The 22,954-nt window shown below is 32.3% G+C and overlaps 2 protein-coding genes across 3 annotated transcripts; one reads left to right on the top strand and one right to left on the bottom strand.

The window, feature by feature from the left end:
* Nucleotides 1-387: 387 nt before the first annotated feature.
* On the top strand, nt 388-22,562 carry LOC11419017 (probable disease resistance protein At5g66900). Of its 2 annotated transcripts, none has more exons than XM_003629508.4 (6): nt 388-495; nt 2,242-2,757; nt 3,302-3,705; nt 3,842-4,203; nt 4,349-4,614; nt 4,732-5,626. In XM_003629508.4, the coding sequence occupies exons 2-6, from the start codon at nt 2,259-2,261 to the stop codon at nt 5,544-5,546; spliced, it is 2,346 nt and encodes a 781-aa protein (XP_003629556.1). In that variant the 5' UTR covers nt 388-495; nt 2,242-2,258; the 3' UTR covers nt 5,547-5,626. The 2 variants fall into 2 exon arrangements, with proteins under 2 accessions (XP_003629556.1, XP_003629560.2); XM_003629512.4 differs by lacking the exons at nt 2,242-2,757; nt 3,302-3,705; nt 3,842-4,203; nt 4,349-4,614; nt 4,732-5,626 and adding exons at nt 19,052-19,647; nt 20,221-20,624; nt 20,762-21,123; nt 21,262-21,527; nt 21,651-22,562 and having other exon boundaries at nt 395-495.
* Nucleotides 9,964-10,305, bottom strand: LOC11406121 (cysteine proteinase inhibitor 1). Its single transcript, XM_003629509.3, has one exon. The coding sequence runs from the start codon at nt 10,303-10,305 to the stop codon at nt 9,964-9,966; it is 342 nt and encodes a 113-aa protein (XP_003629557.3).
* Nucleotides 22,563-22,954: the final 392 nt, after the last annotated feature.

The raw sequence follows: 22,954 nt of genomic DNA on the forward strand, positions 1-22,954 counted from the left end.
TTTGATGTTTTTTTTTTTTTTTCCGGTTCTCTTCTTATGTATTGTTTTGTCCAAGTTCAATGTTTTATGTTCAACGATTTTTACATTCACTTCCTCAAAAAAATAAAATTACATTCACATTGCTCTCGTTTTATTGTCGACGCCTATATATGGTGGAAATGGCTTGGTATTAGAATAAAAAAAAATGGCTTTGGTGACTAATGTTACACGTCAACATAAATAAACTCAATTTTTAATGGCTGAAAGTTACCAAGTTCTTTTCTTTCAGCCCAAGCAAAGCAACGTGTTACCGTGTCACGCAATGCGGCGGAAAGAGACAAGAAGAAAACAAAAGATAATTCTCTTCCTGGCCACTACTATATAAATACATTACATGCATGTTATGTTAGTTTCAATTTCATATCATCGTACTACAGCAATACTTCTGAGTTTCAATTTCACTTCTTGCATAGCTAAAGAACACGGACAGGCAAAAACATAATCACCAAATCAAAGGTTCGATATATTGTACTGTGGAAATTATTGTTCTATTTGACTTTTTTTCTTTTCTTTTGAAAGAGTTCTATATATTTGGGGAAATTTACGAAGTGTATTATGACAAGTTTATATGCTAAGCCATGTTTTCAGCAAATTCGATAAACTCTTATGAAAACATATCATATACAGGTTGCCTTAAGCATGGACGGAAGAGGCGAGTGCCCATGACATTGTTTTGATAAGAGCACCAATATTATTTTTGTTTTATTTAATAGTTAACAATATATACGTATATTATTTTAATTCACTTTGATTAATTTTATTGAAAATATTTTTATAAAAACATTGATTATGAATAAGGGGTTGTATTGGATTTTTTTTTTTGAAGTTGGATTTTTTTTGAAGAAATCAAAATTATATATAACAAAAAAAATTGGCTACCTTTCCGGCACAAGGTTTATCAAAGAAAGGACAATTTTTATTTAAAAAAGTCTTAAGGATTTTAAAAGACTCTGCAGAATTTTAATGACTTTGATGGTTTTAAAAGACTATCAAGATTTACAATTTGAATTTCAATGAATTTAACTCATGGTCACCTTAACTCATAAGATTTTAAAGAATTTGAAATGATTTTATGGATTTCAAATTTTTTTACGAATTTTAATTAAGCACTCATTGCAAAAATAATGATCATAACACACTCTATTTTACAATATTCTCAATAGAGACTCTTTTATTAATAAAGATATTTTAATAATTAAAATGACACAACTTTATTGATTCGCTAAGAACATAAATAATCTTAAGATTGTCCTGATAAGTGATAATATCATCAATTATAGAGTAAAATTATACTCCCCTCCCCTTAATGTTGCTTGAATTACACTTCACTCCTCTCTTATGTTAAAATATACATTACCCTCTCATCTTATTCAAAACATATTAGAAAATATCTCACTCCTCTCCCCTAAGAGAAACATGAATTACATTCTCCGCCCCTCTTATGTTAAAATCTACACTTTACTCCCTCATTATATATTTTTTATTTCTAATAATATTGCAAATTAATAATAATCTAACACACTTCGAAAAAATATAGTATTGCAGGTCTATTTTAATATAATCAAAATTTGAATACATATTTTTTCTATTTTTTATTCAAAATTTCATTAACATAAAGTTTTAACCCCTATTATAAAATATGAAACAACCCAAAATAAAATTAAAATATATAAAAAATTCCTAAAGACAATAAATTATGGTTATTTAAAAGTTGGTTTTATGCTCTAAATTATAAAATTAATAGCAAAATATTTAAATTTACTTATCATTGACATTTAAATTATACATAAATGAATTTATTTTTCTTAAATGGTGGTTCAAAATTAGTATATATCATAAAAATATTTATTTATGTTAAAATAGATTAAAGTGTAGTGTATATTTATTTATTAAGGGATGGAGTTGTAATTCAAGCATCTTACATGGAGAGGAGTATAAATTTTAATTTTCAAGGGAGGAGATTGTATATTTTAACATAAGAGGGAGTGTGTGTAATTTAAACATCTTTTAAGGGGAAGGAGTGTAATTTACTCTAACTTATATTCAAAAGAGATTGCCTTTATTTTATCTTTTACTTCCGGAGTAATTTTTACGTAAAACACTTATTTGATATGTATTTATGTTATGTTATGTTATGAACGCTTATGCAACCATGAGTTTTTGTGCCGTTCATAACTTGTTTTCCTTGTTTGTTTGAATCAGAGGAAGGAATCAAATTCATGAGTAGCGCCACGACACATATTATTACCCTTACAACAAGATTTAATGATGTCTTGAACAAAATATCTGAAATAGTTGAAACAGCACGAAAGAACCAAAGTTCAAGGCTATTGTTTAGGTTAATCTTAAAGGATTTATCTCCCGTTGTACAAGATATAAAGCATTACAATGAACACTTGGATCAACCCAGAGAAGAAATAAATAGTTTGATAGAAGAAAGTGCATGCAAATCTTCTTTTGAGAATGATTCCTACGTTGTTGATGAGAACCAATCTCTTATTGTAAATGATGTCGAAGAGACACTTTACAAGGCCAGAGAAATTCTTGAGCTTCTCAACCACGAAAATCCAAAATTCACTGTTGGGTTGGATATACCATTTAGCAAGTTGAAAATGGAGCTTCTGAGGGGTGGTAGCTCCACACTTGTGTTGACTGGTTTAGGAGGATTGGGGAAAACCACTCTGGCTACAAAGCTTTGTTGGGATGAAGAAGTTAATGGTAAGTCATAAATCCTTTTTGCCTTATCTCATGCATGTTTGGATTAGCAGTGTGTTAGACAGAATCATGAAAACTTGAAAGAAAAAATTACGCTGCCACCATAATTTTGCCAAATTCAATTTGATTCTAAACATGAACTTATACATGAATTATATATATCATTGCCTTAGATGGTACTCAATAATATATGGATGTTTTTTTAGTAAAGAATGGATGGAAATAAGGACATAAGAATTTTTTCATATAAATATTTCTTATGTGTAGAGCAGCTTAAAGCGGTATTCATGCTCGCTGATTGTAGATAGTTTGTCCTTAGAGAATATTATGTTTAGGAGCAGTTCATTATTTTCCAAATTACATCATAGGAAAACATTGTAGGCATCTTCTATCCTCTGCAAATGTTGATTTAACATATTAAAGAAGCATTTTTCTTTGAATTAGATTAATTAACTTTCTTTTCTGTCAAGTGTTCATTTAGTTGAGCATATTAAATGTAAAAGACATTAACTTTTTTTGTCTTACAATCTGTCTTTGGTTTTACTAGGTAAATTCAAGGAAAACATTATATTTGTCACCTTCTCAAAAACACCCATGCTGAAGACTATTGTAGAGAGAATACATCAACATTGTGGATATTCAGTGCCTGAGTTTCAAAGTGATGAAGATGCAGTCAATAAGTTAGGACTTTTGTTGAAGAAAGTTGAGGGAAGTCCACTATTGTTGGTTCTGGATGATGTTTGGCCAAGCTCAGAATCTCTTGTTGAGAAACTTCAATTCCAGATGACAGGTTTCAAAATTCTGGTGACTTCAAGGGTTGCATTTCCGAGGTTTAGCACAACATGTATCTTAAAACCTCTTGCTCATGAAGACGCAGTAACGCTTTTCCATCACTATGCTCAAATGGAAAAAAACAGTTCAGATATTATCGACAAAAATCTTGTAGAAAAGGTACTTGTTCTTACTTTCTTACATATGAGCGTTATCTATTATGTAGCATCGACACACTTCAGATTGAAGTCACATAGAAAGACGCCTAGTTATAATCATTTGATTACTGACCATACTCGCTTGCAATGAATTGCAGGTCGTTAGAAGTTGCAATGGTTTACCGCTTACCATTAAAGTAATTGCTACATCACTCAAAAATCGGCCTCATGACTTGTGGCATAAGATAGTGAAGGAACTATCACAAGGTCATTCAATTCTTGATTCTAATACCGAATTACTTACTCGCCTCCAAAAGATCTTCGATGTTTTGGAAGATAATCCAAAAATCATGGAGTGCTTCATGGACCTAGCCTTATTTCCCGAAGACCATAGAATTCCTGTCGCTGCTCTCGTTGATATGTGGGCAGAGCTGTATAAACTAGATGACAACGGAATACAAGCAATGGAAATCATCAACAAATTAGGCATCATGAATTTGGCTAATGTCATAATACCAAGGTACTACGACTATTATTATTATTATTATATTTTCTTCTAGGCTACTTAAATTGTTAAATATCTCACATGAATGATACTCTACATAAATCCTGTCAAATAATTTTTTATCTTTTAAGTAACTAATTAACCTCTGCTCATTTACCAGGAAAAATGCAAGTGACACGGACAATAACAACTACAATAATCACTTCATCATCCTTCATGATATTCTAAGAGAACTTGGAATTTACCAAAGCACCAAGGAACCATTTGAGCAAAGAAAAAGACTGATTATTGACATGAATAACAATAAAAGTGGGCTCGCGGAGAAGCAGCAAGGCTTGATGACCCGTATATTTTCAAAGTTTATGAGATTGTGTGTTAAACAAAATCCTCAACAGCTTGCTGCCCGTATATTGTCGGTATCAACTGGTTAGTAATACTTACCTTCCTCTAAATTTGACCATCTAAAAATGCTATTGAAAAATCTGTTGCAATCTGTTATTAATTCCTTTTCTGCAATTGATTGCGTGAGTTTCACATTTGCAGATGAAACATGTGCGTTGGATTGGTCTCATATGCAACCAGCTCAGGTCGAGGTTCTGATTTTAAATATTCATACCAAGCAGTACTCATTACCCGAGTGGATTGCAAAAATGAGTAAACTAAGAGTTCTGATAATCACAAACTACGGTTTCCATCCTTCTAAACTGAACAACATTGAGCTTCTCGGTTCTTTACAGAACCTGGAAAGAATCAGACTAGAGCGAATTTCGGTCCCTTCCTTCGGCACATTGAAGAATTTGAAAAAACTATCTCTGTACATGTGTAACACAATACTGGCTTTTGAAAAGGGTAGCATCCTAATTTCAGATGCATTTCCAAATCTAGAAGAATTGAACATTGATTACTGCAAAGATTTGGTGGTATTGCAAACTGGTATCTGTGATATTATCTCATTAAAGAAGCTCAATGTTACTAATTGCCACAAGCTTTCTTCACTTCCCCAAGATATTGGAAAATTGGAGAATTTGGAACTTCTAAGCCTCAGTTCATGTACTGACTTGGAAGCTATACCGACTTCCATTGGAAAGCTGTTAAATCTAAAACATCTTGACATTTCAAACTGCATAAGCCTTTCAAGTTTACCTGAGGAATTTGGTAATTTGTGCAATCTAAAGAATCTGGACATGGCAACTTGTGCAAGTATTGAATTGCCATTCTCAGTTGTCAATCTTCAGAATTTGAAGACGATAACCTGCGATGAAGAGACGGCTGCTACATGGGAAGATTTCCAGCATATGCTTCACAATATGAAGATAGAGGTTCTTCATGTTGATGTTAACTTAAATTGGCTTCTTTGAATGACTTTTGTATAGCATATAATTAAAATTCTTTTGTAATATTTTGTAATTTCTTTTGTATAAATACATGATTTGTATTAGCTATTCTCAATCAATATATTCAATTTTTAATTTTAACTACTCATTCTAATGATTTATTTACATGATAATAAGGTGGTAGTATGCTTCTCCAGTTCTAAAAAGCTTTTCGTAGTCCTTAGGTTCCTTTTTTTTTTTGTTCCTTGTTTCTGAGTTCTTCAGTCATAGATCAAAGTCGGCTAGAAGCAGTTGATCCTCAAAATTTGCCAAGCATGGTCTTAGTTGCTTTCCATTGAATGGCTCAGAATACAACGAAGAAGGTGCTGCTTTCAAAGAACAAAGTGAAGTTTGTTAATGGAGATATTTGAAAATTCTAGCACACTTGTTTTAATATGTTTTGTAAGATGTTTCAATATTTGTAATGTTCCGTTCAATGTTCCAACATCACGAAATAAACAGAAATCAAAACAAGAAAATAAATGACAAGAAAGTAAAGAATACTGTGAGTTTGTTGACCCAGTTCGGTAACAAACGCACCTACTCTGGGGGCTACCAAGTCAGAAAGGAAATCCACTAGTGTAGTCCTTATTCTATAGCTCTCAGCAAACTCCTTGTTTACACTAAAGACCTAGAACCTACCCGTATATACTTCAATCTAGGAACTCCTAGATCTGAGATATCATCTCACTATCATATGGTCAGTCAGAGCCCCTATGACCTATCAGACTTAAACACAAACTCAAGGATGAAGTTACCTTCAAACACAACAAGTAACACCTTGCTTACAAGCTTTGGTGTAGTACACAAGAGTATCAAACTCAACACACAGTCCTAAACATGTATCACAGACGATACGAGAAAGGCTCACAATAAAGATTCTAAACTTGAATCAACATGATACAAGAGTAGAGCACATGTAGACTCAAAACCTTAAAAATCTAAACTTTTAGAATGACGGCTTGAATAGTTGATTAGGTCTTGAAGTCTCACTTATATTATACTAAGCAGCTCGGGTCAAATACTTTAGTTGGGCTTCAGAACAAAGCAGATCGGTTCAGCTAATCTGCAAAACAGAATCAGAGACAAATATGTAAAGTCCTAAAATGTCGGAACATCTCTAGGATCGTCCAAATCAATAACAAATTTTTCCTAAAAAATAAATACTACTTTAGGAATATTCCACAACTGATTCTGTAAAGATATGCGCATTGCTTGATCAATAAGATAAGGAAATATTGTTTCCTTAAACAATAAAGGGCGCACGTACAAATAGGCATGAACCCAGACACACTGAACTGTGTCAGGATGTTGGAACATAATATCCAACATCTTACAGAGATGCCTAAATACATGTTGGAACATTGGTTCCAACAACACAAATAATATTTATTTTAGCAATAATGCAGCCAATACAAATACTCAACAATATTTTATTTCAGCTACACATGATTAAACATAGGTGCTATTAACAATATTATGGTAGATGCATTTTCTAAGTCACAACATATAGATAATGCCATGCATTTGGAAAATAAACAACGGATATCTCAATTCAATCTTAAGCAAGTTTAGCATCTTAGTTGTGTGGTGAGTCAGAAACACACTAATATACAACCAGACACAGTTCCTTTTGGTGGCGAGTCTTCTATTAAAAAACGAACAGCCACTTCAAGTATTTCCCCTTCCAAATTTGCCTATGGATAATAGATATTGGTGTGTCACCTTTTTTCCTTAAATATTGAACTCTGCATTGGACCCATAAAGGTTATATAAGTTTTTATTCCCTTATTTTTCAACAATCAACCAAATATATGGTGAGTCTATCTCTGTGATTGATTCCTTCATGGAAAATTGGATGCGTATATTGTTGAGTGCAATTTGAAAACATATGTCTTATCATATTGATTAAATGATGTGGTAATACATGAAAAATTAATTAAAGAAAGAAGAAAAAAGGAACAGAAAAATTAAGTAATGGGTGTTGAACCCATGACCTAGATAGTGCAAACTCCCATTCATTCCGCTCAGCTATATTTGCTTATCCAATATTTTTATCACGCCGCTTCTATATATTATTTATTTACATGCAGCATATATAAAATAAAAAAAAAAAATTGGGCCTCCAAAATTTGGAGGCTCAGCTCAGTAGAGCTGTTTGCACCCCCTCAAGGCCGGCCCTGATTACATGTACAACATTGACGACTCTTCAAATCTATTAGTCATTCTTTAACGTTTGTACAAAGTCATAAGTCACTTTACAGCGTCAAATATTATTGTCAATTTATGCATCATGTATGAGAATAACTTCCCTACATCTTGGAAAAGTACCACAAACTTGTTGAACGTTAACTTTACTCTAAATTTTATACATATGTGCTTAACTTGTTCAATGTTAAGTCTAGAAACTTCAAGAGGACTTTAAAGTAGAATTGCTAGGAAAAATATTTGAAAGAGAGAATAAAGGACATTAACTGGCGTTTGGTTCAAGTTATGAGATATAAAAATCATGTGTTTGGCGTTTGGCATTTTCGAAAGTACTATTTGCAGAAAATTTACTCCTCCATAAGAATAATTAATGGTAATTGACCAAAATGTTCCTGGAAAATAATTAACTCTAGTAATTTCTGTACCAATTTCTATGTGCGATTGTATAGCCAGAGTGGTTACCATATTCCAGCAACTATACATATTACGTAGTTTGGCAGTAAATCATCATCGCAGTCAACTATATACATATCAAGGATGATAAGGTTTTTTAAAGTGAAGGTTATTCCAGTGGATAAGTAATGTGTTGATTAAACAAAACACTTTTTTTAAATGGGAATATATATCTCAGTCGTTATAAGACAAAGTGCGAAATGAAAAATTCTCCACACCCGGTCTTACAACCAAATCCGCCTTGTAATGAGATACAAATTGAGAAAAAACAGCTTGCCGAACCTGAGACACACCTTCCACATGCGGCCCCATTCACCATAAAAGAAGAAATATTGTTACTGCGGCGCCCCTGCGATATACAACCATGAAAGAACTTAGAATTCGCATCACCTTTAGAGTGGCGGAGCCCTTCATGAGCTGGGATGGGCTACGACCCACTCGAAAAAAATTAAAAAATTAACGACGATAGGTCTACTTTATGAAATTTTAAACAATTTTGCTACAATTTTAGTGTTTGGTAGATCCAAATTCGCACTAATTGGTTTAGTGGTCCAGCTCGAAAATTATAAAGTTAAAAATTATAGGTCTATTTTGTGAGTTTTAAATAATTTTTCAACAGTTTAGGTTTTCGGCGGTTTCAAAGCTGACATATGTGATTTTTTTTTCATGATTATACTTGCCTGGTTAGCAGAGGTTTACATACCTTCTATTTTTTTTGGATTTCAAATCTTTTTGATATTGACTTGTCAAATGAAAATTCCCCCAATTAAAAGTTGCATCGTATAAAAAAAAAAAAAATCATAATATATAGCATTGCTATGTAATTTATTTTTTTAAAACTTTTACCCAAACGTTTTAGTCAAATTTTGCAATTTCAACTTTATCCTTAAAGCTTATTACTGCTTTCACCCAACCGACTCATAGATTTACAGTCTCCCCTAAACACGTAAAACTGCAGCCTACAAGTGGAAGATCAACTAGCACAGATGTATCTATAAAATCCTATAATTTTATTGGATTTTAATAATTACGGATAATGAGAGAGGAGGAAGAAGGTTTTTTTTTTTTTTTTGGTTAGAGAAGCTAATAAGGGGGAAGAAGGTTTGCGTCCATGTATGTTTTTTAAATTTTCTTTTAAAATTAATTAAATTATAACAAAAAAAACTTTAACCAAAAATAATGACACAGTAAAATATGACACATAAGCGCCATGTCATTAATGAGAGTCACATATTACCCAAATTGATGGGGTCTAAAGAAACTTAATACTACCTCCGTCCCTAATTATAAGACTTTTTTGAGAAATTTTTTGTCCCTTTTTATAAGACTCATTTGCTATTTTCAACTACATTAATTATTTCTTTACATACATGCCCTTATTAATTATACATCTTTTTCTTCAATCAACAATAAATAACATGTTGAAAACATAAACCATCTCTCTCTTAAAGGATAAAATTGTAAAAACAATACTAATTACAGACATATTTAATACAAATATCCACTATCTTAATTCCCGTTTTTTTTCAAAAGGACCCTATAATCAAGGACGGAGGTAGTAAATGTCTAATTTGGGAACCAGAAATGAGGTAGTATTAAAAAATTCTCTCAGATGGATAACCACTCAAAGTACAAAATGTCGCGAACTTTCTAGCAAATCATAATCACAAAAAAGTTTGAATATAGTTAAACAATCATATCATATTTTTAGATCCATATCCAATATCCAATATTTAATAATTTAAGCTTGAATAAGTTTAAAGGAAGTGAGGTTTCTTAAGTGTTGCAACGACCATTCTAAAACAATAGCTTCATAAGTGTTTGAAGTATAAACTTTGGTGGCAGAAAGGGTGAGGCGATAGTTAACCCCATCAGCCACGATTTGGGATTCACCCTTGATGACCTTCCAAAGTCTCAATTTCTCCTCAGGTTTACGCCTTCTGTTGTTGTACTCCTTAACAGCAAAATTGGCAACATCAATCACCTTTGGATCATTGATATTGTTGATGGGGCTCAAATTTCCTATTGGTATAGCTTGCTTTGTGGCGGTAAATGCCAACAAAACAACGAGGACAAGAACCATGGATTCAAGTCTCATAATGCTTATGTTGTAACTGTTATATATTTTGAAGCTTCACAAATTGTTTTGGTGTGATTTAGTCTTAGCCGGTTAGGTTGTTATATATGTTGCACATAAGTTATATCTAGTTGGTAATATAATTTATTGAGTTAATAGTGTTTTCTCCCCGTAAAATAGGTCATTTTCGGTTTACCTTTTAGAAATTTTTTGGTTTGGAATTAGTCCTTTTATTTTTTATTTTATAGAATACCCCCTAATAGATTATTTAAAAGCAAAAATTCTGAAAAAGAAAAAAAAATCTAAAAATGGCCTATTACAGGGTATCTGGATTTTTTTTCAAGAACTGATTTTAAACCAAAAATTTCCTAAAAAATAAACAAAAAAGGTGACAACTAGGGTACCTATGGAAGAATGGTGGGTAATTTACCCCAACCAATACACATTAGCCGCATAAGCACATTTTTAAGTGGTATCCATGAACTATCTTGACCCCACCAACAAATTGCTCATTTTCATTGGTTGGTGGATAAATTACCCACCATTCTTCAAAGATAATCTAAAAAAAACCAACAAAAAATGACATATTTTACAGAGGAAACACTATTAACCTCAATTTATTTCACCATCTGCTCTTTCTGTTTTGTTGTTGTCCTATTTTTTGTACAAAAAGAAATACACACCTCTCTAAAATATGTAGTAGCTACCAAAATGTATGGTGTCTAAAAATGTTAATTATACTTCAACACTATTTTAAATTGTGCATAATACTTGAACTTACATATTTCCATCACATCACTACTTGACATTTTGACACCACTGTGTTTCATTTTCACGTTCTTCCTACATTCTCTTGATAATTTCAATTATATTGTATTATGTCTCTTTAATAAAGCTTGATTATAGCGTCCCCGTGAGCATAGCTCAGTTGACAGAAACATTACATTGTTATATGCAGGGGTCGGGGTTCGAACCCCAGACACCGCACTTATTCACTTTATAAGGTGAATTCTAGCCAATAGACTATCTGACAAAAAAAAAAAAAGTTTGATTATACTCTTACTTCACTCTTTTATTATGTCTCCTTGTTAACTTTACTCTAAATTTTATCCATATGTACTTAACTTTTTCAGGTCAAGGCTACAAACTTCAAGAGGACTTTAAAGCAGAATTGCTAGGAAAAATATTTGAAAGAGAATAAAGTACATTATCGGGGATATATCTCAGTCTTATTCAAACATAGGAGTTCAATATTTCCGTATGATTTTCGGAATGAAATAATATTGTATGAATCAATTAGACGTTAAATAAATGCCGAAAAACGACCTTTATCAACAACCAAAAATAACTTCCTTAACAAAAGAAAAGACAAAATTACTCATTCCTCTTAACTTAATTTTAGAAAAATTTCGTTTTTATCTTTTTATTTTCCAAATTTCATCCTTTATGTTACAAGCAGGTAACCGTTTCGTCTTTTATCTTTTTCTTTTTACGATTTAATCATTTGTTAGAAAACATTGTTATAATTTTTTATGGGATTCTTCAATGAAATTTGAGTTGGTATGTTTGTATGATGAAAATTTTAGTTTGTTTATGAGTTTGATTAAAAAAAAAAGTTGAAAGACCATGTCAAATAGTCTAGAAGAATTTGTTTTAATTTCTTATATTTTCGTATGATCTTCATTCGTTGTCTTCCGAAATCCTATGAGATGTTTTGCTTTGCCGATTTGCATGATTTGTCTTGAATTACATAAAAAAAACACTATAGAAATGCTTGATTTCGGGAAAATTAGAATTGCATTACTCAAAATGAAAATATTACAAAATGTTCCGAAAACCATAGGCTATTGATCTAAAACTCCTACAACTTAGATCAAAAGTAAATAAAAATGACCGAAAAATATATATGCTAAAAATAACGTAAGATGATCTGTCATCTATCATTGAAGCCTCATTTCATGTACCGATCAACTTGGAAGCTATACCGACTTCCATTGGTAAGCTACTAAATCTATCATTTAAGTCTTTCAAATTTATCTGAGGAATTTGGTAATTTGTGCAATCTAAGGAATCTGTACGTTGCAGGTTGTTTAAGTTGTGAATTATCATTCTCAGTCGCCAATCTTTTAAATTTGATAGTGATATATAACGTGCAATGAAGAGACGATAGTTTGATGAGAAGATTTCCAGCTTATGCTTCCTAATATGAAGATAGAGGTTCCTCAGGTTGATGCTAACTTAAACTAACTTTAGTAAATGATCTCATAAGACCTCTTCTTTGAATGACTTCTGTATCATGATAAAACTCCTCCCTTTCTTTGAATAGCTTTCCAACCTTTTCTAATACTTGTTTATGTAAGTTTCTCTAGTATTGTAGTATATAATTACAATTCTTTTGCAATCTTTTGTATAACTACATGATTTGTATTAGCTATTCTCAATCAATAAATTCAATTTTTTTTTTTTTTTAATTTTCTCATTCTATAGATTTTTTTACATGATAATAAAGCTAGTAAATCCTTCTATATGGTTCTCCAACTCTTAAAAAGCTTTTTTTTAGTACTTAGGTTTCTATTTTCTTTTTCCCTATTTTTGAGTTCTTCAATCATAGATCAAATTTGGCAAAAAGTTGTCGATCCTCCAAACTTGTCAAACATGGTCTTTGTTGCTCCTTCATTGAATGGAAAAAGATACAAGGTTTAATTGCACTTTTGGCTTTCTATCTTTTTAAAAGTTGTGATTTTGGCCTCCTAACTAATTAAAATACAAAACAGCTCCTATGTATTGGATCTTTGACAGTTTTGGCCCCCAATGGCCATTTTGACTTGGTCTTCACTGATGTGGCAATTTAACATAAATAATTATTTTTTAAAATTTAAAAAATAAAAAAAACTTTTTTTATTTAAAAAATATACTTTTTTAAATAATTATAAAATAAAAAAATAAAAATTTTAAAAAATATATTTTAATTACAAAAATAAAAAAATTATTTTTTAAATAATAAAAAAAAATAAAAAAATACACGTGTGCGTTGACCAAATCAAATCAAAATTGGTCTTGGGGTCAAAACTGCCAAAGATCCAATACATAATTGAATGCATGTGTAACATAACTTTACAAGATGGTGCATACAAAATAACGTTACACCCTATTCATAGTAGTGCCGTGTCTTGGATTTTCTGATCTTGGCGTGCATTGCATATACAACGTTGACGACTCATCAAATCTATTATTAGTCATTTTTCATCGTTTGTACAAAGTCATAAGTCATTTGACAACGTCAAACATAATTGTTGATTTGTGCTGCAAGTTTCCACGTATGAGAATAACTTCCCAGCATCTTGGAGAGGATTGGTGGATTACTCTAAATTTTATCCATATACTTAACTTTGTTCAATTCTTCAAAAGAAAAATACTTGACTCGTTCAATGTACGTTATGTTAGGTCAAGCTGAAGCAGAATTGCTAGGAAATATATTTCAATGTACGTTATGTTATGGAATAAAAAAATCTTGTGTTTTGCGTTTGGTATTTTCGAAAGTACTATTTGTAGAAAATGTACTCCTCTGTAAGAATGATTATTATGATCATGTATTTGACCAAAATGTTCCTGGAAATAACTCAAGTAATTCCTCTGCCAATTTCTATGTGCGATTGTAGCTAGTGCTGATACCAAATTTCAGCATCCATTAGGTAGTTTGGAAGTAAATCATAAAATCCCGGTCAACTACACATCAACCACTACTTCCTATCTTTTGATTTGTATATATATTTTTCCATTAAAAAAAAGTATGATGGGTGATAGAATTTTTTAAAATGAAGGTTTTTTTAGAAAGTAGTGGGTTGGTTAAACAAATCACTTTTAAATGGGAATGTATTTCAGTCTTATCCAAACATAGATGTCCGACATTTACATACATAAATGATAAATAAACACAAATTTGAACACAAATACAACATCATGGGCAACTTTGTAATTTCCATTTTTAAGTGTAAGGACAAAGATGAATTTTCAACTGAATATGAAGGGCAATTATGTAAACTCGCTCTTCTCTCTTCTATGTTTCCCCTACGCAGCTCACCCTCCTCTTCTCTTCCAATCTTCTTTCTTTGAGGTCACTGCTGCAACCTCCCCCTTCGCCACCGATTTATCTATCCCTACCTCTTGTCATATTTCTTTCATTCTAGTTTTCTTATTCATCTGTCTCGATTTGATTATGTTTATCTTTCTCTAATTTGCGTTCAGTTTAATGACGTCGATTTTAACGACGGCAACAGAGAAAGGAGGTGTGAGATCCGGTCAGTATGAGAGCTACGAGACAGAGTAGTTTAACGACGGTAATAGCAGCGACAGAGAAAGTAAAGGGATGATGGTGGTGGTGTGAGAAATCAGAGTTGATCGGAGAAGGAGATGTATGGTGGTGGTGGCGCGAACTGAGAAGAAGGCTGATGGTAGTGGTCGTCGGTGGTCGGTGGCCGGAGGGAGGGAGGAGCAGTGGTTGCTTGGTGGGTTAGAGATGAGAGAGAAAGGAGCAGTGGGTGAGGGAGTGAAGAGAGAGAAAGAAAAAAATTAAAATATTACTGTATAAAATATGGTGTCTGTATTGTGTTTCAACTTTTGTGTCCAATTATCATAACTAATTTACATAAGACATTATGAAAATGCTGAAAAGTGACCTTTATCCTCGGCAAAAAAAAACGCTGAAAAATGACATTGTCAAATAATCTAAGAGTGTGTTTGGATGGGGGAATGTCTTGAAGTAATGTAATGTTTTGAGAGAATTCAAATACTTTGAGGTGAATTTCATTGTTTAGATAATAATTTGAAGAATTTTCAAAATGATGGAAATTCATGAAGTATTTTGGTCAAGTCAAATTTAGAGAATTTGAAATGACACCTAAAAGTTAAGAATTTCAAAATTCTTCATTGTTACAATTTTTCAAATTTTGCATTTTGGTCCTCAAAATTTCCAATTTGACCCCAATAAATTTCCAAAAAAGTGCAAATTAGCCCATCAAAATTTTCAAAAATTATAATTTGACCCCTCAAGTTTTTGAAATTTACAAATTGACCCCTAATTTCAATTTTCAAATTTGACCGCTAGAAATTAAAATTTATAAAAGTTGTCCAAAATGAGGATAATGATTTTTTTTTTATTACTCCATCCAAACAAAAGTATTGAGAAATGAAAGTAATTTAATTGAATCATTTAAATTGCCTAGAATTCCGAATTCTTTAAAATTTCTCAATTACCTCATCCAAACACACTCTAAGGTTTTCAAATAAAACTATTAGACATTTTCTATTGTGATCACAAAAAACAAATTTAAGGTTTCCAATATTTAGAGAAGCAATTAGACATTTTCTATAGATTAATATGACATATATTAAGTTATCTACAAATACAAATATGGTGCAATACTTACTTTAAAAAGTATATCGTAAACCTATTTTATTTATCAATATCATAAATCTATTTGACTGGTTTTAATGTTACATAGCGTACTTGTACTTCATCCGTCTCATAATAAATGTGACTTTTATAGTTTGGAAATGTTAACAAGTGTTCAACGATACACACTCGTTAAGGGAATATAAAAGAAAATATTCTCTTTAAAATTGTGTATTTTACTTTTTGAAAGTTAAAATAGTGTTCTTTTTAATGCAAAATTTTACTTTTCTTTCTACTTTTAGTTTGTTAAATAGTGCCTTGAGGCACAGGTTAAGAAGACCCTTATAATTTTCAATACTTTAAAATAATAATTTTTTTATGAGTGATATATCTTAAAATGAGTGTCACTTTTAAATACTCATTCAACGTTTATAATTATTTTTAACTATTATACTTTTATTTATTAAATTTTAGCACTACAACTAATAAAAGTGTTATGACAAATGATACTAATATTACCAACAAAATCAACCAAACTAATAATTTGTTTAAGAACCAAAAAAACTCAAAAACGACAATTAAACTGGAAAAAAAAAATAAAAGCACTCCCTCCGTCCCAAATTGTATGACGTTTTAGGCATTTCACACTTGTTAAAAAATATAATTAATTTTGTGTGGAAAATAGATATGATAAACTGTTTTACAAAATTGTCCTTATTAATAAATGATATGGAAAAGATAAATTAAAAAATTGAAAAAACAGAAAATAATAAATAGTTAAGGATATAATATCAAAAATAACATTAATGTTTTATTGGTATTATAAAAATGACATATAATTTAGAACAAATTTTTTTTTATTTAAATTGAGATACAATTTAAGACGGAGGGAGTATATATTTGTAATTATCTCTTAAGTTGCTCTACACGGTTATTCAAATGAAATTGATTTCATCGTCAGATGCATTAAATTAATGCTGTAATAATATGCTTTTTCATATCGGTAATTAATTGTCTTACAAGAAAAGTAGTTACACTCGTTTAAAAAAAGTAAGAAGAGTATTGCACTTTATTTGAAAGATTGTCCTTGTGAGTTTAACTCAGTTGGTAGAGACAGTGTATAATATATGCAAGGTCCAGAGTGTGTCGGTTCAGCAACTGCCTCTGTTTTGGTTAATAGAAGTCCAACGAACAAATTTCCTATGAAAAGGGGGTTAAGACAAGGTGACCCGCTCTTTCCATTTCTTTTTCTTATTGTTGCAAAAGGTTTGAATGTTTACTGGTTATAGTGTTGGTTCTAATAGTCCTACCATGATTTCTCATATGCAATTTGCGGAAGATACTCTTCTGATGGGAGTCAAGAGTTGGGCAAATGTCAGAGCCTTGAGGGCTGTCCTATTTCTTCTTGAGGCTATGTCGGGGTTGAAAGTAAAATTCCACAAGAGTATCCTGATGTATTAATATTGATGAGTGGAGGGTGCATGAGTTAGCCTCTGTTCTGTCTTACAAAATTGGGCGGTTACCGTTTATTTATTTGGCCTTCCTATTGGCGGCGATGCGACACTTGATTTTTTGGGAGCCAATAATTGACCGTATAAAAGCTAGACTGTTTGAATGGAAGAGTAGAAATTTATCTTTTGGTGGCCGTTTGATTCTCCTTAAATCCGTTCTACCTACGCCCTTTCTTTTTTCAGAGCTCCAACATGTATATTCTCCTCTCTTGAGTCTATTTTAATTAATTAAATTTTTTTGGGGTGGTTGTGAGGATTATAAGAAAATTGCTTGGGTTGATAGGAATAATATTTACATGAGTTCGGAGTTTGGGGGTGCAACGGTTGAAGGAATTTAATTTTGCTTTATTAGGTAAGTGGTGTTGGAGGTGTCTGGTGGATAGGGAGGGTTGTGGTATAAGGTGTTGTCTTCTCGTTATGGTGAGGAGAGGGGCGGATTAAAGATGGTGGGAGAGATAGGTCTTCTTAGTGAAGGGAGATTGTGAAAATTAGTGAGGGAATTGGGATTGAGGGTAGAAGTTGGGTTGAGGAGAGCATTCAGATGAAAATAGGTAGTGGTATTAAAACCTTTTTTGGTCAGACTGTTGGGTGAGGACGGCCCCTCTTCGGGAGTTTAGGATGCTTTTTGATTTATTAGTTTACAAGGATAAGACGGTGGTAGAAATGTTTTAATTTCCTTAGGTTGGGGGGATTGAGGGGAAGCTTGGGGTGGCGTCGTCGGTTGTTGGCTTAGGAGGAGGATCTAGTGGGGGAGTGTACATATTTTCTTTCAAATGTTACTTTGCAGGATATTACTAAAGATGTTTGGATGTTTGGTAGTGGCGCTCTAATGTGGGTGATGGTTATACGGTTTGTGGTGTGTATCAAATGCTCATGAGGCAGGAGATGCATAGCCGCGATGAAGTTGTTGACGCAGTTTGGCATAAAAATGTTCCTCTGGAGGTTTCAATTTGTGCATGACGTCTTTTCTGCAATAGGTGGCCTAAAAGGGATAATTTGGTGCGTCGCGATATCATTCCGTCCAATTCTCATTCCGCCGCGATATCATTCCGTCTAATTCTCATTTCGTCGCGATATTCAGTTTGCTTACTCTTCGGGAGGCTTCAAACCCCGTCGGTTGTTTTTGCAGCTTATTTGACTTTGCAGTGTTTATCTACTTTAGAATGAAAGAAATCAGAGATTGTTATCAAATAAAGCTAAATCTATTATGGAGCTTCTGGAAATGTGTCAACTCTATCGATGAGATGGTAACTTGTGAGACTCGCAATCATTTTAGTTGTCTTATGGATATTGCCTTCGTTGGCTCTTTTATTTATTTTTTTCTTTCGGTTTTATCTTATGTTATCTTGACATTTTTTACGTTTAAATCGTTTCCTCTCATATTTTATGCTTCGTGTTTTTTTTCAATTCTCTTCTTATTTATTGTTCGGTCCAAGTTCAACGTTTTATGTTCAACAATTTTTACATTCACAAGGGCTTGGTATTAGAATATTTTTTTTTTTTGAGCAAAGCTTGGTATTAGAATAAAAAGAATGCCTTTGGTGAATAATGTCACACGTCAAGATAAAAACAAAAACTCAATTTTTAATGGCTGAAAGTTACCAGTTGTTCTTTTCTTGCAGACCAAACAACGTGTTACCGTGTCGATAATTTAAGGGAAAGAAAATCGAAGATTACTACACACGTAATGTTTCGGAAAGATTCAAGAAGAAAACAGTGTTCATTCTTTTCTACTATATAAATACATGCATGTTATATACGTTAGTTTCAATTTCATATCATCGTACTACATCAATATATTTAAGTTTAAACTCTTGCATAGCTAAAGAACACGGACAGGCAAAAGCAGAGGAAGGAATCTCAAATTCATGAGTAGCGCCACTACACATATTATTACCCTTACAACAAGATTTCATGATGTCTTGAACAAAATATCTCAAATAGTTGAAACAGCACGAAAGCACCAAAGTGCAAGGCAATTGTTGAGGTCAATCTTGAAGGATTTAACTCTTGTGGTTCAAGACATAAAGCAATACAATGAACATTTGGATCATCCCAGAGAAGAAATCAAGACTCTATTAGAAGAAAATGATGCAGAAGAAAGTGCATGCAAATGTTCTTCTGAGAATGATTCCTATGTTGTTGATGAGAACCAATCTCTTATTGTAAATGATGTTGAAGAGACACTTTATAAGGCCAGAGAAATTCTTGAGCTTCTCAACTATGAAACTTTTGAACACAAATTCAATGAAGCTAAACCACCTTTCAAGCGTCCTTTCGATGTTCCTGAAAATCCAAAATTCACTGTTGGGTTGGATATACCATTTAGCAAGTTGAAAATGGAGCTTATAAGGGATGGTAGCTCCACCCTTGTGTTGACGGGCTTAGGAGGATTAGGGAAAACCACTTTGGCTACAAAGCTTTGTTGGGATCAAGAAGTTAATGGTAAGTCATAAATCCTCTTTGGCTCTCTCATGCATGTTTGGATTAGCGGTGTGTTAGACATAATCAAAGAAACTTGAAAAAAATTACACTGCCACCATAATTTTGTCAAATTCACTTTGTTTCTAAATATGCACTTTTACATGAATAATAGATATCATGATTCTTGCACATTATAAAATTTGTTATCAATACTTTTAAAGTTGCCTTAGATTATACTCAATAATATATGGATGTTTTATTAGTAAATAAGGAAATAAGAATTTTTTATATAAATATTTCTTGTGTGTAGAGCAGCTTAAAGCGGTATTCATGCTCGCTGATTGTAGATAGTTAGTTTGTCCTTAGAGAATATTATGTTTAGGAGCCGTTCATTATTTTCCAAATTACATCATAGGAAAACATTGTAGGCATCTTCTATTCTCTGCAAATGTTGATTTAACATATTAAAGAAGCATTTTTCTTTGAATTAGATTAATTAACCTTCTTTTCTGTCAAGTGTTCATTTAGTTGAGCATGTTAAATGTAAAAGAGATTAACTATTTTTGTCTTACAATCTGTCTTTGGTTTTACTAGGTAAATTCAAGGAAAACATTATATTTGTCACCTTCTCAAAAACACCCATGTTGAAGACTATTGTAGAGAGAATAATTGAACATTGCGGATATCCAGTGCCTGAGTTTCAAAGTGATGAAGATGCTGTCAATAAGTTAGAACTTTTGTTGAAGAAAGTTGAGGGAAGTCCACTATTGTTGGTTCTGGATGATGTTTGGCCAACCTCAGAATCTCTTGTTAAGAAACTTCAATTCGAGATATCAGATTTCAAAATTCTGGTGACTTCAAGGGTTTCATTTCCAAGGTTTAGGACAACATGTATCTTAAAACCTCTTGCTCATGAAGATGCAGTAACGCTTTTCCATCACTATGCTCAGATGGAAAAAAATAGTTCAGATATTATCGACAAAAATCTTGTCGAAAAGGTACTTGTTCTTACTTTCTTGCATATGAGCGTTATCTATTATGTAGCATCGACACACTTCAGATTGAAGTCACATAGAAAGATGCCTATGTTAAAATCATTTGATTATTGACCATATTTACTTGCAATGAATTGCAGGTCGTTAGAAGTTGCAAAGGTTTACCGCTTACCATTAAAGTGATTGCTACATCACTCAGAAATCGGCCCGATGACTTGTGGCGTAAGATAGTGATGGAATTGTCACAAGGTCATTCTATTCTTGATTCTAATACCGAATTACTTACTCGCCTCCAAAAGATCTTTGATGTTTTGGAAGATAATCCTACAATCATGGAGTGCTTCATGGACATAGCCTTATTTCCTGAAGACCATAGAATTCCTGTCGCTGCTCTCGTTGATATGTGGGCAAAGCTGTATAAACTAGATGACAACGGAATACAAGCAATGGAAATCATCAACAAATTAGGCATCATGAATTTGGCTAATGTCATAATACCAAGGTACTACGACTATTATTATTATATTTTCTTCTAGGCTACTTAAATTGTTAAATATCTCACATGAATGATACTCTACATAAATCCTGTCAAATGATTTTTTATCTTTAAGTAATTAATTAACCTCTTCTCATTTACCAGGAAAAATGCAAGTGACACAGACAATAACAACTACAATAATCACTTCATCATCCTTCATGATATTCTAAGAGATCTTGGAATTTACCAAAGCACCAAGCAACCATTTGAGCAAAGAAAAAGACTGATTATTGACATTAATAAAAATAGAAGTGAGCTCGCGGAGAAGCAGCAAAGCTTGTTGACCCGTATATTGTCAAAAGTAATGAGATTGTGTATTAAACAAAATCCCCAACAGCTTGCTGCTCACATATTGTCGGTATCAACTGGTTAGTAATACTTATACTACCTTTTTCTATATTACACCAACAAAAAAATACTATTGATAATTTTGCTGTAATCTGTTATTCATTCCTTTTCCACAATTGATTGTGTTAGTTTCAAATTTGCAGATGAAGCATGTGCGTCAGATTGGTCTCAAATGCAACCAACTCAGGTCGAGGTTTTGATTTTAAATTTGCATACCAAGCAATACTCATTTCCTGAGTCGATCAAAAAAATGAGTAAACTAAAAGTTCTTATAATCACAAACTACAGTTTCCATCCATGTGAACTGAACAACTTTGAGCTTCTCGGTTCTTTACAGAACCTGGAAAAAATCAGACTAGAGCGAATTTTGGTCCCTTCCTTCGGCACATTGAAGAATCTGAAAAAACTATCTCTCTACATGTGTAACACAATACTGGCTTTTGAAAAGGGTAGCATCCTAATTTCAGATGCATTTCCAAATCTAGAAGAATTGAACATTGATTACTGCAAAGATTTGGTGGTATTGCAAACTGGTATCTGTGATATTATCTCATTAAAGAAGCTCAATGTTACTAATTGCCACAAGCTTTCTTCACTTCCCCAAGATATTGGAAAATTGGAGAATTTGGAACTTCTAAGCTTCAGTTCATGTACTGACTTGGAAGCTATACCGACTTCCATTGGAAAGCTGTTAAATCTAAAACATCTTGACATTTCAAACTGCATCAGCCTTTCAAGTTTACCTGAGGAATTTGGTAATTTGTGCAATCTAAAGAATCTGGACATGGCAAGTTGTGCAAGTATTGAATTGCCATTCTCAGTTGTCAATCTTCAGAATTTGAAGACGATAACCTGCGATGAAGAGACGGCTGCTACATGGGAAGATTTCCAGCATATGCTTCCCAATATGAAGATAGAGGTTCTTCATGTTGATGTTAACTTAAATTGGCTTCTTTGAATGACTTTTGTATAGCATATAATTAAAATTCTTTTGTAATATTTTGTAATTTCTTTTTGTATAAATACATGATTTGTATTAGCTATTCTCAATCAATATATTCAATTTTTAATTTTTTTTATCAAGTTACCCAGATTTTTGGGTTCCTCTCGGGAACTCACACAAAATCTTCCCCAAAATCCCGATTTTGATCCCCATTGACCCATTTCATTTAATTAATTTTATTTATTTCCATGAGTAAAGAAAGAGAATGAAGCTTTTGACTCAATTAATTTTTTAAACAAGGCTTTTGACTTAACTATTATTATTTTACCTAATAAAAAATATAAAGAAAGAGAATGAAGCTTTTGACTTGATTATTATTTTACCTAATAGAAAATATTTCCAACTAGATAACTAGTGTGCGACATATATATAACAACCTAACCGGCTAAGACTAACTCACACCATTACACTTTGTGAAGCTTCAAAAGATAACGGTTATAACAC

This window comes from Medicago truncatula, chromosome 8 (genome assembly GCF_003473485.1).
Source record: "Medicago truncatula cultivar Jemalong A17 chromosome 8, MtrunA17r5.0-ANR, whole genome shotgun sequence".
NCBI lineage: Eukaryota > Viridiplantae > Streptophyta > Magnoliopsida > Fabales > Fabaceae > Medicago > Medicago truncatula.

Coding starts and splice junctions, on each gene's coding strand:
- LOC11419017 (XM_003629512.4), top strand. CDS start 19,071: ATGAGTAGCGCCACTACACATATTATTACCCTTACAACAAGATTTCAT. Junction 21,124..21,261: donor GCTAATGTCATAATACCAAG/GTACTACGACTA, acceptor CTCATTTACCAG/GAAAAATGCAAGTGACACAG. Junction 21,528..21,650: donor CATATTGTCGGTATCAACTG/GTTAGTAATACT, acceptor TCAAATTTGCAG/ATGAAGCATGTGCGTCAGAT.
- LOC11406121 (XM_003629509.3), bottom strand. CDS start 10,305: ATGGTTCTTGTCCTCGTTGTTTTGTTGGCATTTACCGCCACAAAGCAA.